The 14953-nt window shown below is 41.3% G+C and overlaps 1 protein-coding gene across 13 annotated transcripts in view; it reads right to left on the minus strand.

The window, feature by feature from the left end:
* The window catches only part of LOC139754662 (transcription factor 12-like), a 723853-nt gene that overhangs the window by 230810 nt on the left and 478090 nt on the right, over nt 1–14953 (minus strand). Inside the window, exon 1 of one of the 13 annotated variants that reach the window (XM_071672208.1) lies at nt 13239–13598. The exons of the other annotated variants lie outside the window; for them this stretch is intronic. Within the exon in view, the coding sequence (XP_071528309.1) occupies nt 13239–13304 (66 nt within the window). The 5' untranslated portion in view covers nt 13305–13598. Of the gene's footprint in view, nt 1–13238; nt 13599–14953 lie in introns of those variants that run through there. 13 annotated transcript variants of the gene reach the window in all.

Below are 14953 nucleotides of genomic sequence, written 5' to 3' on the forward strand. Positions count from 1 at the left end.
ATATATATATCTTTCTTTCTTCTTTCAAACTATTCGCCATTTCCCGCATTAGCGAGGTAGCGTTAAGACCAGAAGACTGGGCCTTTAAGGGAATACCCTCACCTGGCCCAATTCTCCGTTCCTTCTTTTGGGAAAAAAAAAAAAAAAAAAACCCGAGAGGGGAGGATTTCCAGCCCCCGCTCCCTCCCCTTTTAGTCGCCTTCTACGACACGCAGGGAATACGTGGGAAGTATTCTTAATCCCCTATCCCCAGGGATAAAATATATATATATATATATATATATATATATATATATATATATATATATATATATATATATATATATATATTTTTTTTTTTTTTTCTTTTAGACTATTTGCCATTTCCCGCGTTAGCGAGGTAGCGTTAAGAACAGAGGACTGGGCCTTTTTTGGAATATCCTCACCTGGCACCCTCTGTTCCTTCTTTTGGGAAAAAAAAAAACGAGAGGGGAGGATTTCCAGCCCCCGCTCCCTCCCCTTTTAGTCGCCTTCTACGACACGCAGGGAATACGTGGGAAGTATTCTTAATCCCCTATCCCCAGGGATATATATATATATATATATATATATATATATATATATATATATATATATATATATATATATATATATATTCTCACGCACTGAATATCAAAATACTCAGGCTGGACTACAAAACCTATTGATCACACAGACAGACAGACACATACACATATGTCCTTCAGCACATCAACAACAACTTCAGGAGTGGACTACGGCCAATGACGTCACCATCAACCACACCAAGACTGTGATGACGCACATCAATCTGGGCGCTACAACACCCTGTCCCCTGACATCACACCATCCCCTGACATCCTCTGGGGTGTCAAGAGACTCCAGTCTTCTTGGTGTCACTACAGACCACGGTTTAAACTGGAAGACATGTCAGCGATATTGTAAAATCTTGCTCGTACCGTCTGTACCTCCTCCGCCGGCTAAATTCACCAAGTGTCCCTCCATCTGAGCTCAGGAATGTCTACACTATCATCATTCTACCTATGCTCATGCACGCCTCCCCCGCCTGGTCCTCCTCACTAACAGCTACAGATAGGGCCCAGCTCTTTGAGAAAGGAGTGCAGAAAACGGGATGCAGAATCATCCTGGGCCCATCTTACACCACCTACATTGAGGCCTCCATCTCGCTGAGCCTGTCACTCCTCTCCGACCAACACAGGCAACTCACACGAGAGTCTGGCAATAAAACTGCTGACACCCACTCCCACCTACCCCCGTCACAGATACCTCCCCCACGACGCGCCCCTCCACCACGAACCGCCGTTCGTCACCATAATCGACTTGTCTCAATCAGGGCTCGTACAGACAGATATAAGAGCTGTCCTATACCTGTCACATAAACAAGTGTAAAGCTATGCAAGTGAACAGCTCAATGCTGTGTTCGGTAGGGTAAGTAGTATGTCAACTAATATATTACTGTAACCATTCATCACCTAATGTTCAATCAAGATTAAAACGTATGAACCATACTATTTACTCTGTAAACATGCCTGTTTATCTGACACTCTCTCCATCGAGATGTACCTCACTCATATGCTTATCCGAAGTGTTGATATATCCCGCTCATCCTTATCCATGGTTATCAAATAGTTACAATCATGACCTCCCAATCCTGTAATACCTCAACTGTGTATTTGCGGCAGATTGGCTGCCTAAGTCAAATAAGCCGATATCTGTTTCATTCTTACTCTTCCAAAAGAAAGAACAGAGTAGGGGGCCAAGTGAAGATTTCTCCTTTAAGGCTCAGTCCTCTGTTCTTAGCGCTGTCTCACTAACACGGAAATTTTCGAATACACACACACACACACACACACACACACACACACACATATATATATATATATATATATATATATATATATATATATATATATATATATATATTTTTTTTTTTTTTCTTTCTTTCAAACTATTCGCCATTTCCCGCGTTAGCGAGGTAGCGTTAAGAACAGAGTACTGGGCCTTTGAGGGAATATCATCACCTGGCCCCCTTCTCTGTTCCTTCTTTTGGTAAATCAAAAAAAAAAAAGAGAGGGGAGGATTTCCAGCCCCCCGCTCCCTCCCCTTTTAGTCGCCTTCTACGACACGCAGGGAATACGTGGGAAGTATTCTTTCTCCCCTATCCCCTATATATATATATATATATATATATATATATATATATATATATATATATATATATATATATTCTCTCTCTCTCTCTCTCTCTCTCTCTCTCTCTCTCTCTCTCTCTCTCTCTCTCTTTAATACTATTCACCATTTCCCGCGTTAGCGAGGTAGCGTTAAGAACAGAGGACTGAGCCTTTGAGGGAATATCTTCACTTGGCCCTCTTCTCTCTTCCTTCTTTTGGAAAATTAAAAACGAGAGAGGAGGGTTTCCAGCCCCACGCTCCCTCCCCTTTTAGTCGCCTTCTACGACACGCAGGGAATACGTGGGAAGTATTCTTTCTCCCTTATCCCCAGGAATAATATATATATATATATATATATATATATATATATATATATATATATATATATATATATATATATATAATTACACTAGTCCGTGACGATTGTTATGAAGGTGATATTGCAATTCAGTAGTTCAAATTATTCTACTCAACATGTAGAGAAATATTACATGTAAAATAAAACTATATGAATTACTGAACTGCGATTTCACCTTTATATATATATATATATATATATATATATATATATATATATATATATATATTCTTTCTTTCAAACTATTCGCCATTTCCCGCATTAGCGAGGTAGCGTTAAGAACAGAGGACTGGGCCTTTGAGGGAATACCCTCACCTGGCCCAATTCTCAGTTCCTTCTTTTGGAAAAAAAAAAAAAAAAAAAAAAAAAAAAAAAACCGAGAGGGGAGGATTTCCAGCCCCCCGCTCCCTCCCCTTTTAGTCGCCTTCTACGACACGCAGGGAATACGTGGGAAGTATTCTTAATCCCCTATCCCCAGGGATATATATATATATATATATATATATATATATATATATATATATATATATATATATATATATTTTTTTTTTTTTTTTTTTTTTTTTTTTTTATACTTTGTCGCTGTCTCCCGCGTTTGCGAGGTAGCGCGAGGAAACAGACGAAAGAAATGGCCCAACCCCCCCATACACACGTACATACACACGTCCACACACGCAAATATACATACCTACACAGCTTTCCATGGTTTACCCCAGACGCTTCACATGCCTTGATTCAATCCACTGACAGCACGTCAACCCCTGTATACCACATCGCTCCAATTCACTCTATTCCTTGCCCTCCTTTCACCCTCCTGCATGTTCAGGCCCCGATCACACAAAATCTTTTTCACTCCATCTTTCCACCTCCAATTTGGTCTCCCTCTTCTCCTCGTTCCCTCCACCTCCGACACATATATCCTCTTGGTCAATCTTTCCTCACTCATTCTCTCCATGTGCCCAAACCATTTCAAAACACCCTCTTCTGCTCTCTCAACCACGCTCTTTTTATTTCCACACATCTCTCTTACCCTTACGTTACTTACTCGATCAAACCACCTCACACCACACATTGTCCTCAAACATCTCATTTCCAGCACATCCATCCTCCTGCGCACAACTCTATCCATAGCCCACGCCTCGCAACCATACAACATTGTTGGAACCACTATTCCTTCAAACATACCCATTTTTGCTTTCCGAGATAATGTTCTCGACTTCCACACATTTTTCAAGGCTCCCAAAATTTTCGCCCCCTCCCCCACCCTATGATCCACTTCCGCTTCCATGGTTCCATCCGCTGACAGATCCACTCCCAGATATCTAAAACACTTCACTTCCTCCAGTTTTTCTCCATTCAAACTCACCTCCCAATTGACTTGACCCTCAACCCTACTGTACCTAATAACCTTGCTCTTATTCACATTTACTCTTAACTTTCTTCTTCCACACACTTTACCAAACTCAGTCACCAGCTTCTGCAGTTTCTCACATGAATCAGCCACCAGCGCTGTATCATCAGCGAACAACAACTGACTCACTTCCCAAGCTCTCTCATCCCCAACAGACTTCATACTTGCCCCTCTTTCCAGGACTCTTGCATTTACCTCCCTAACAACCCCATCCATAAACAAATTAAACAACCATGGAGACATCACACACCCCTGCCGCAAACCTACATTCACTGAGAACCAATCACTTTCCTCTCTTCCTACACGTACACATGCCTTACATCCTCGATAAAAACTTTTCACTGCTTCTAACAACTTGCCTCCCACACCATATATTCTTAATACCTTCCACAGAGCATCTCTATCAACTCTATCATATGCCTTCTCCAGATCCATAAATGCTACATACAAATCCATTTGCTTTATATATATATATATATATATATATATATATATATATATATATATATATATATATATATATATATATACGAATAAAGTGTATATGAACGCGCACCTTCATAGAACATATATATATATATATATATATATATATATGTATATATATATATATATATATATATATATATATATATATATATATATATATATATATATATATATATATATATATATGGCTGATTCATGTGAGAAACTGCAGAAGCTGGTGACTGAGTTTGGTAAAGTGTGTGAAAGAAGAAAGTTAAGAGTAAATGTGAATAAGAGCAAGGTTATTAGGTACAGTAGGGTTGAGGGTCAAGTCAATTGGGAGGTGAGTTTGAATGGAGAAAAACTGGAGGAAGTGAAGTGTTTTAGATATCTGGGAGTGGATCTGGCAGCGGATGGAACCATGGAAGCGGAAGTGGATCATAGGGTGGGGGAGGGGGCGAAAATTCTGGGAGCCTTGAAGAATGTGTGGAAGTCGAGAACATTATCTCGGAAAGCAAAAATGGGTATGTTTGAAGGAATAGTGGTTCCAACAATGTTGTATGGTTGCGAGACGTGGGCTATGGATAGAGTTGTGCGCAGGAGGACGGATGTGCTGGAAATGAGATGTCTGAGGACAATATATATATATATATATATATATATATATATATATATATATATATATATATAAAGGATCACAACTTTGGGCGTGATCAAGTTTATTCCTATGAGTCCACGGGGAAAATGAAATACGATAAGTTCCCAAGTGCACTTTCGTGTAGTAATCATCAGGGGAGATATAAGAAAGAAATGAGTCAGCTGATATACAACGAAGAGACGTAGCCGGGACGCCATTTGGTAAACAAGTGATTGACCAAGACAGATAACGAGCGTATCATAAACTTATTATGTAGACAAGAAGGGGAATTGTTTATAGATTTTATAAACAATATAGCAATCAAATTTGTATAGACCTTCACTAATATTAAGGTTATAATTCTTTGTGCATTTAATAATAGAAGATTCAATGATATTTCTCGTGGTACTGGAGTTATAACTGAGATGACATTAATCCAGTCAATACAATGATCATATTCTTTAACGTGATTAAACAAGGCATTTTATTCTTGTCCTGTTATACTATATTTACGTTGCTTAAGTCTAACAGAAAGATCCTTACCAGTCTGCTCGACATAAAACTTATCACAATTTCTACATGGCACTTTATAGATGCTTCCAGGAGAATTTTCTGGCGAGTTCCTGATTAAGATATTCTTCACAGTATTATTGTTGCTGAAGGCAACATTTACATTAAAGGATTTAAGCAACATGTGAAGCAAAGTAAAATTATTATCAAAAGAAAGAACTAAAAGATTCTTGGTGTCAATGGGAGGTTTGGGTTCAACTCTATAAAATTATTTTTTTGCTAACTTAAGGGATTCATCAATGAAAGATCTAGGGCACTTTAACTTAGATCCAATAGAATATATCTTCTCTGGACTGTAAATACGTAATGTCCTAACGAACATAGATTGAAATGATAATCTAACTCTGTCATGCTGAGATGAGTAATGATGGATATATTAGCATACATTGTTAGATTTCCGTATATGCTAAACTTAAACTTGTTTCCTTGCCTATGGATCGTGCAGTCTAAAAATGGTAACATACCATTATTTTCATTTTCTACAGTAAATCTGATGGAAGTTTCTAAATTGTTAAGTAAGGGGAGAAATGTCTGTAAATTTTCATTTGTTGGCCAAACACAAAGAACATCATCTACATACCTAAACCAAATTGCATTAGAAGGTAAGATATCCTTTAGTAATTCTGTTTCAAAGAATTCCATATAAAGATTACTTAGTACAGGTGAAAGAGGGTTACCCATTGCCATGCCAATTTTTTTAGCATAATATTCTACATTGAATCGAAATACACAGTCTTTTATACACAATTTTATCAGTTCAATGAAAACAGACTTTGAAACAGGTAAATGAGTATCACCCAAGACATCAAATAAATATTCTAAAAGGTCATCATCTGGAACTTTTGTGGACAGTGAGGAAACACTGTGTTTCGTTTTCCCCGTGGACTCATAGGAAAGTATATATATATATATATATATATATATATATATATATATATATATATATATATATATATATATATATATATATTTCTTTTTCTTTCTTTTAAACTATCCGCCATTTCCCGCATTAGCGAGGTAGCGTTAAGAACAGAGGACTGGGGCTTTGTGGAATATCCTCACCTGGCCCCCCTCTGTTCCTTCTTTTGGAAAATTAAAAAAAAGAAAAAAAAAACGAGAGGGGAGGATTTCCAGCCTCCTGCTCCCTCCCCTTTTAGTCGCCTTCTACGACACGCAGGGAATACGTGGGAAGTATTCTTCATCCCCTATCCCCAGGGATATATATATATATATATATATATATATATATATATATATATATATATATATACATATATATATATATATATATATATATATATATATATATATATATATATATATATATATATAATGCCTCTGATCCTCCTTGCGTATTTCGACTCTGTCTAAGAATCCAAACTATCCCTCTCCTTGAAAGCCTTCCTTCATGCAGTCAGTTCATAAGACAGGTAACCTAACCTAACCCTTGTACCAAACACTATCGCTCCGACCCAAACCGTCCAAAGTCTTCGAAACTCTCCATAATTACCCCTTCCTTGACCACATGGAACACCAATTCTTCTCTCACATCAGTAAATCGCGTTGTAAGGTCTCCTGGTGATCATTCCCATGTGACTCTCCTCTAGCCCTCCTCCTGAAGGTGCGGCAGAAGACTCTCCTCTAGCCCTCCTCCCGAAGGTGCGGCAGAAATTTCTCTCAATACATTCCCCCTTCTCTGGCTTTCCTGCTCCTCTGTCTTATACTTTTCAGTCGCTACATCGCTGTCGTCAGTGAGAAACGGCTTCTCCCTCTTATCAAGTCAAAAGTGGCGTTCCCGTAAATGATCTTTCTTTAACCTGTAGTCGTACCTAGTCCTACGGCGACCATTCTACTCGACATGTTTCAACCCACTTTTCCTTCCATCCCCACAGCGATATCCGCAGTGTCTCCATTCATTTCACACCTGCGCAGGGTCATGGACTAGAGAAGCAGTGACCTGATGCACAGCAACAATGGAAAAACGCAATATTTACTTTTATCCATCGCTAAATCTCACTCGTTTTCACCCTTCAGTCCCGGAATTTAACTATTCAATCCAGCAAGGGCAGAAACATGACCATATCCACTATTCTACCCTGGAAATCACATATACTGAACATAAAATCTGCCTCCTAAATGATGAGGGAGATATGCATCAGTTCTTCTTCCGATGAACAATAATTCCATATCTATGGGGGTCTCGTTCGCCGGCATATCTGGGGCGGATCTCTCTCTCTCTCTCTCTCTCTCTCTCTCTCTCTCTCTCTCTCTCTCTCTCTCTCTCTCTCTCTCTCTCTCATCTAGAGTGGTATCAAAGGCCTTCTGCCTTATCTACTCTTGTGCTATCGCCTCTTCTACCACCTCAAAGGCCTTCTGCCTTGTCTACTCTTGTGCTATCGCCTCTCTTCTACCGCCTCTTCTCGCTCGCCACGATGCTGCTTCCCTGTTGTCTCCGTTCCAATGGTGTGTCATCGCGAGGACTGTTCTCGTGGGGTGTCGCTGTAGGCACCCAGCTCCCGTGTGCTCCCTTCACACACGTCTGGCCTCTGCTTCCCATAGTTTGTGCGTGGAGATCTGGCACACGAGGACTGACCTGTTATTCTTAGATTTCGGCGTCGAATGTAAAAAATGTTCTCAGCCTTCCCCTGCCCTACACGAGAGAGAGGTCACGCTAAACGTGGCAGACATTGCAGCATGACCGGGTCATTCAATGTCTGATACTGTGGAGTTTTACCGAAGCCATGGCTTACGGGCCTCAATTGGCACTTTTGAGTCATCTTCACTACTATTAACTAACTGCTTGTGGACTTTTTGCAACACACACACACACACACGTTTATTCCCATTTCTTCACATATATTCGCTATATATATATATATATATATATATATATATATATATATATATATATATATATATATATATATATATATAATCGCTGGGGATAGGGGATAAGAATACTTCCCACGTATTCCCTGCGTGTCGTAGAAGGCGACTAAAAGGGGAGGGAGCGGGGGGCTGGAAATCCTCCCCTCTCATTTTTAGTTTTCCAAAAGAAGGAACAGAGGAGGAGGCCAAGTGAGAAAATTCACTTAAAGGCTCAGTCCTCTGTTCTTAACGCTACCACGGCAGATGGCGAATTGTATGAATATGTGTGTGTGTGTGTGTGTGTGTGTGTGTGTGTGTGTGTGTGTGTGTGTGTGTGCGCGCGCGCGCGCGCGCTCTACAGATTGATTTAGCTACGAAGTTACATTCAACCTTTTCTTTACGCAAAAAAAAAAAAAAAAATCATAAAATCATGGAGTAAAAAATGCCATCTTAGAGGAAGAACAAGAAACAAATTTACATCTGCTTGCCCAGGCGGGTGAATGACAGGTGCCCTCCGTGTACGTCACAGTGGCAGGCTATATGGGGACGCACCTCCACCCGCCCACTAATATCTCCACCACTATAGCCAAAACACAATTTTTTTTTAGTCATTGAAGGATATATTCGCCACACACACACAAACGCAATATATATATATATATATATATATATATATATATATATATATATATATATATATATATATATATATATATATATTGAAGGCCCCTGTCATAGACAAAAGTCCACATCAAGGCCGGGCCTTACTCGAAATAAAAAAATATTATGAAAGGGAAAAAGAAACGAGAAGGGAAAGTATTTAGGAATTTTAGAGGAAGTGAAAAACCTGTTATTTAAAAGAAGCCAAGTCATAGTTATTTGCAAAGACATAAGAAGGTGGACAGTTCCAAAGCCTCGTCATGTAGAGAAACGGTTATCAAAACGGCCCACCCTTGAGTTACCCACAACCACACAGTAATCATGTGGCGCAGCAGCTTGCCGAGTACTGCCTGGTCCAGCTAGTCATGGTGGCACACAAGCAGCCAGGTCTCGGAAGCAAAAACGAAAGTAATACCTATAGAAGAGGGAAAGTGAACCAAAATTACGGTGCAGGGCAAGTTGGTCAAGTTTTGGAAGTTAGACTGGGAGAGTCGATAAGTCAGACCGCTTTCAACTCAACTGTCAAATAAGGATGCAGAGCTAGAACTATACCAGATGTGAGAGCAGTGCTCCACACAAGGACGGATCAATCCTCTGTGTACATGGGTTACCTGTTCAAAAGAAAAAAAGCTTCGACAGGACATCCAGTTTGAGAGACAGACTCAAGTTATTCCCGTAATGTGGGGTTTCCAAGAAAGAGTAGATGTTATGGTAATACTATGTTCACTGAGTCAAGAGGTGGAATTACAGAACCGTCAAAGGAGAGGCGAGAGTTGAGGAATTTTCGATAGAGAGATGGGTAGAAATTGGGTCTTGGAGGCATTAAACTTGACTAGATTACGTCCACCCGACTAAGATATCCTGTCTGAGTTTACTGAGGAAGCTGTGTCAGGACGAGATGCACATCGAGTGAGAGAAGAAGGAGCAGAAGTGAACGATGTGGAGGAATGCAGTGTTGAGTCGTCAGCTTATGAGTGCATCTGAGTGTTTGTGGAGGAGAAGAAATCGTCGTAAAAAAAAATGTAGGGGACAGGTGTTGTAAGGCTCCGCCTGCAAGACGCCACACAATGTGTGAAAAGTCACCTCAGGCGAAGCCGTATCACTGGGAGTACAGACTCGTCAAAAAAATGATCACTCCAAAGAGTGACTGATTTATGCCAGTATCACAAGCAAGTTTACTGTGTACCATACTGTCATCCTGTGAGGGGTAGGGCAAAAGGATTACACACGTCACAAAGGATCCCTGTCAGACCCTAGTGGGCAGATATTCGTTTCACTTTTCTTTAACACAATCTACACTTCCCTGCTACTGTATGTAATAGAGCCACGGACTACGGCGGGCTTTACAAAGGTCCTGGGTAAACACATGGACTCCTTCACAGAAACTGGTCGAGATAATCATAAATAAAATTAAATTACACACACACACACGTGTGTGTGTGTGTGTGTGTGTGTCTATGAGAGCGGATGCGGCCTTTCGTTGACTGTTTCTGGCGCTATCTCGCTAACACTAAAAACTGCAATGAAGGAAAATACAAATTATATATATATATATATATATATATATATATATATATATATATATATATATATATATATATATATATATATATATATATGTGTGTGTGTGTGTGTGTGTGTGTGTGAAGCGTCTGGGGTAAACCATGGAAAGTTTTGTGGGGCCTGGATGTGGAAAGGAAGCTGTGGTTTCGGTGCATTATACATGACAGCTAGAGACTGAGTGTGAACGAATGTGGCGTTTGTTGTCTTTTCCAAGCGCTACCTCGCGCACATGCGGGGGAGGGGGTTGTTATTTCATGTGTGGCGGGGTGGCGACGAGAATGAATAAGGGCAGACAGTATGAATTATGTACATGTGTTTATATGTCTGTGTGTGTAAATACATGTATACGTTGAGATGTATAGTTATGTATATGTGCGTGTGTGGACGTGTATGTATATACATGTGTATGTGGGTGGGTTGGGCCATTCTTTCGTCTGTTTCCTTGCGCTACCTCGCTAACGCGGGAGACAGCGACAAAGTATAATAAAATAAAATAAAAAAAAAAATATATATATATATATATATATATATATATATATATATATATATATACTTTTTTTTCCAAAAGAAGGAACAGAGAAGGGGGACAGGTGAGGATATTCCCTCAGAGGCCCAGTCCTCTGTTCTTAACGCTACCTTGCTAATGCGGCAAATGGCGAATAGTTTGAAAGAAAAGAAAGGTATGTATATATATATATATATATATATATATATATATATATATATATATATATATATATATATTAGCTTTTACAATATTATGAGAACAAACAGGAATAATGCATGTTGTGCTAACATAAACACATATTTACAGTTTTCCTACAATTTTGAAAAAATAGTTTAATCCCATTCAAGTAACAATGACATTATATACACCGTATTTTTTTTGTGTGTGTGAAAAGGAGGGAATATGCTTCCTGTTGCCCCTTGCTACAAGGTGTGTGTGTGTGTGTGTGTGTGTGTGTGTGTGTGTGTGTGTGTGTGTGTGTGTGTGCTAGACTAAGGTGGTAGCAAAAGGTGACAGACCACTACACCGCTACCGAGGAGGAAGCCCTCCCTCGCCATCTTCACCAGATCATCAGACCATCCACGACAAACCCCACTACAGTACCACCTCCCCGTCACCACCTGCCGTCCTCAAGATACAGACAATCATTGTTATGGAGGAACACCCTCCATTTTCCTGATGTACCGTGATTAATTCTAATTCGATTTCATATCTTCACTTGTCAGCGGTCACAGAAACAGCATTTCAATGACGGTATGGGTGACGGGTGTATGGCTAGGGGTAGGTGGACCCAAGTACGGAGGGTACAATCACAGCTACCGAGAAATGCGATCCATCTAACTGGTACAGAGAGAGTTCATGTGTGCATTCCGCACGTATGAATAAAAGCTGATCCTCCCATACACTATCGCACACACGGCACACGTTACATAAAATAAGAATACCACGACACCAACAATGACGTGCTGCCAGTCACATAAAGACATGCAAGAAAAAAAACAAGGGTCTAGATGAGGCCCAGAGATCGAAGGTACACGTAGGGACAGCCAGCTGGATGGACACCGCCAGTAGCGAATATAGGAAATAACACTGATAAGAAACGAGTGAAGCAGCGGACGTCAACACCTCAGACTAAACCTGGGAATACCACACTAAAATAGATTACCTTCATCCTGTCGCTACAAGAAGCTCACACACCACATCGAACCGGAAGGGACAACAGGTAAAGCGTTCATCACAACTCTACGGTAATTTGGGTTTGTCATCAGCTGCAGCCTACGTCCAGGCGGGGAGTGAGACAAGAGGTGGTGGGGGCCGGGCGGGCAGACGACGACGTTGTCGGTGGTCACTACACCCTAAACGGCCGGAAGTTGGATCAAGTTAAACCCCCAGGGGTCGGGTGGGGCTCGGGGTCACAGGTCATTTGGTCTCGCCATTCACTACATGAACCTCTGCGTCTTGAGGCTACTGCTCATATCTCTTTCAGCAATATCGAGTCTACAGGACTTTCTGTTTTCATTATAATGACTATCACATATATTTTCCACAATAAAGAATTATGAGTAGACACCAAATAAAAGGAAAATTAATGCTTCCCAAAAATGGCTATAAGATACAACCAAAATGTGAGCCCACAGAAGTGGCGAGTGTGGTTAGGAGGGTTATGCGGCGAGAAGGTTGGCGGCTGGCTAGTGGTTGCTGCCTGCGAGGGTTATGAGGAAGCCAGACGTGGCCATATACTGGGGCTGACCACCGCAGCCATCACCATCGCGTGCCAACACCATCCCACCAACCTCACTCATACACACGAAATTCCATTAAACCAGACAGCATATGCTTCTCACCAGCCGACGACCTGTTCCCGTAACTCAACACTGACGATTATTCTTTCATTTTTCTGTTAAGAGAACTCGAAGGGAAAGGTCGCATTTGCTAATACAATCAAGCCTTGACTTGAGGAAGAGGAAAGCAGTAGGAGTGAGAGGGTACGTAGGATATAGCCTTACCCCGAGCGGCTTGTGTGGCGGCATGTACACCAGAGGAGTCTTGTAGTAGGGGTAAGTACAGAACATGGTTGTTGTTGTTGTTGTCGTCACACAACCTCCGCCAACAACAGCCTTCACTAAAGTTCACATGACACAGCCCGGCCCGGGAAGACAATCCCTGATCGATGGTGAGTTTGTACAGAGCCGCAATTTGGTTATTAACACATCGGCGGTGATTTAAGATGGTCGTAAATCCTTGGACTGGGTCCGCACGGCGCGCCGGAACAGTGGGGCCTCTCACTGCCACCACAACTTTGGAGTGATGCTCACATACGGTGGAGATAACCCTAGCTCATCTTGTGGCGGCCGTGGGCGGGGTCACATGGCAACCTACCCCTCGGATTGGTCCGGCACTCTCCCCGCCCCGCCCACTGTATCACGGACATGTGCTTACAATACAAAAACACTACGATTACTGCTGACCGCTTTCCTATTCTGCAACTTGCACACACAGCCACGGTTGCACTCCAGCAAAGTGTGCCAGAGATGCCAGCGTGGAGGCGGTGGCACAACAAGATGCCGGAGTATCAACCAGAGGCAAGTCATCGTGCCTCCGCCATCCCGGGTTTGAGGGGAAGTGCAACAGCCGGTTGGTTCCATCACCGAAAATGGGAAACCTGACATTCAGACCAATTTTTGTGTCGACATTTAGCAGCACGAGGGAAGATTTGATTAGCGACTACTGCTCGGCGTAAGTGCGTAAAAAGGGTGCGATACAGGGGTGAGGATAAGAGTGAAGGTTTCCAGAGGTGGGCTGTGGAGGAGGAGGAGGAGGGTGGGAGGTGTACACACTCCTCACCCTCCTCCTCTTCCTCACTCACGCTGACCCAACACACACACACACACACACACACACACACACTACATTTGCACCGGCAACCACCCTCACGGGCTGGCCCTCACACTATCGCCTCAGGGATTTAAGCTCATTAATAATAAATGAGGAGTGACTGGAGATGTTACTGTGGAATTAAAAATCTTCGTCGAGTAAAGTGGGTCAGTACTTACTTGCCCCCAAGCAGGCCTGCCTCCACGCGTGTATACACTCACCTGTAACAACAAAATACTTGATTACATTAAGTACTCAAGTACGTTAGAAAGTAAACTTTCAGCCAGGCACAGTAATACGGAATGAAAACCCTTGGACAAAACATATATTCTGGTATCAAAGAGAAAAAAAATGACGGGTACATTTCAGAACTATGCCGACATACGATACTGGATAAAGAAGTACACTGTCATGGATATGCAAATTTGATGTCAATCTAGTTAAAGAATACTTGACAAGTAATAACTAATAACTAACATTTCTTACCGTCCCGTCGACCAAGAGGAGAGAGAGTGTAACAAGTTAGGCTGAACAAACAAATCATTTAACTCACAAACAAAAACAATTCAGTACAGGTTGAGGGAAGTATGTGGACATATTGCTGACATGTAGAGCTGGTGAGGAGGTAGACCTCACGTAGCCAACACTGCCTCTACACCACCCTCAGTGAACACAATGACCAACACAGACGCTGATTTGATCAACTTCTTAGCACTTCCTTGGCACATAAACCAATACAGAGTAACTGTGAAACAAAAGAATGTGAATGATTTACAGCAGAGTTTATGAACATTACTCCTCCGTAAACAAATGATGAAAGATGATATACTCTTAAAATCACACGCAC

The sequence above is a fragment of the Panulirus ornatus genome, chromosome 17, assembly GCF_036320965.1.
Source record: "Panulirus ornatus isolate Po-2019 chromosome 17, ASM3632096v1, whole genome shotgun sequence".
Classification (NCBI taxonomy): Eukaryota; Metazoa; Arthropoda; class Malacostraca; order Decapoda; family Palinuridae; genus Panulirus; species Panulirus ornatus.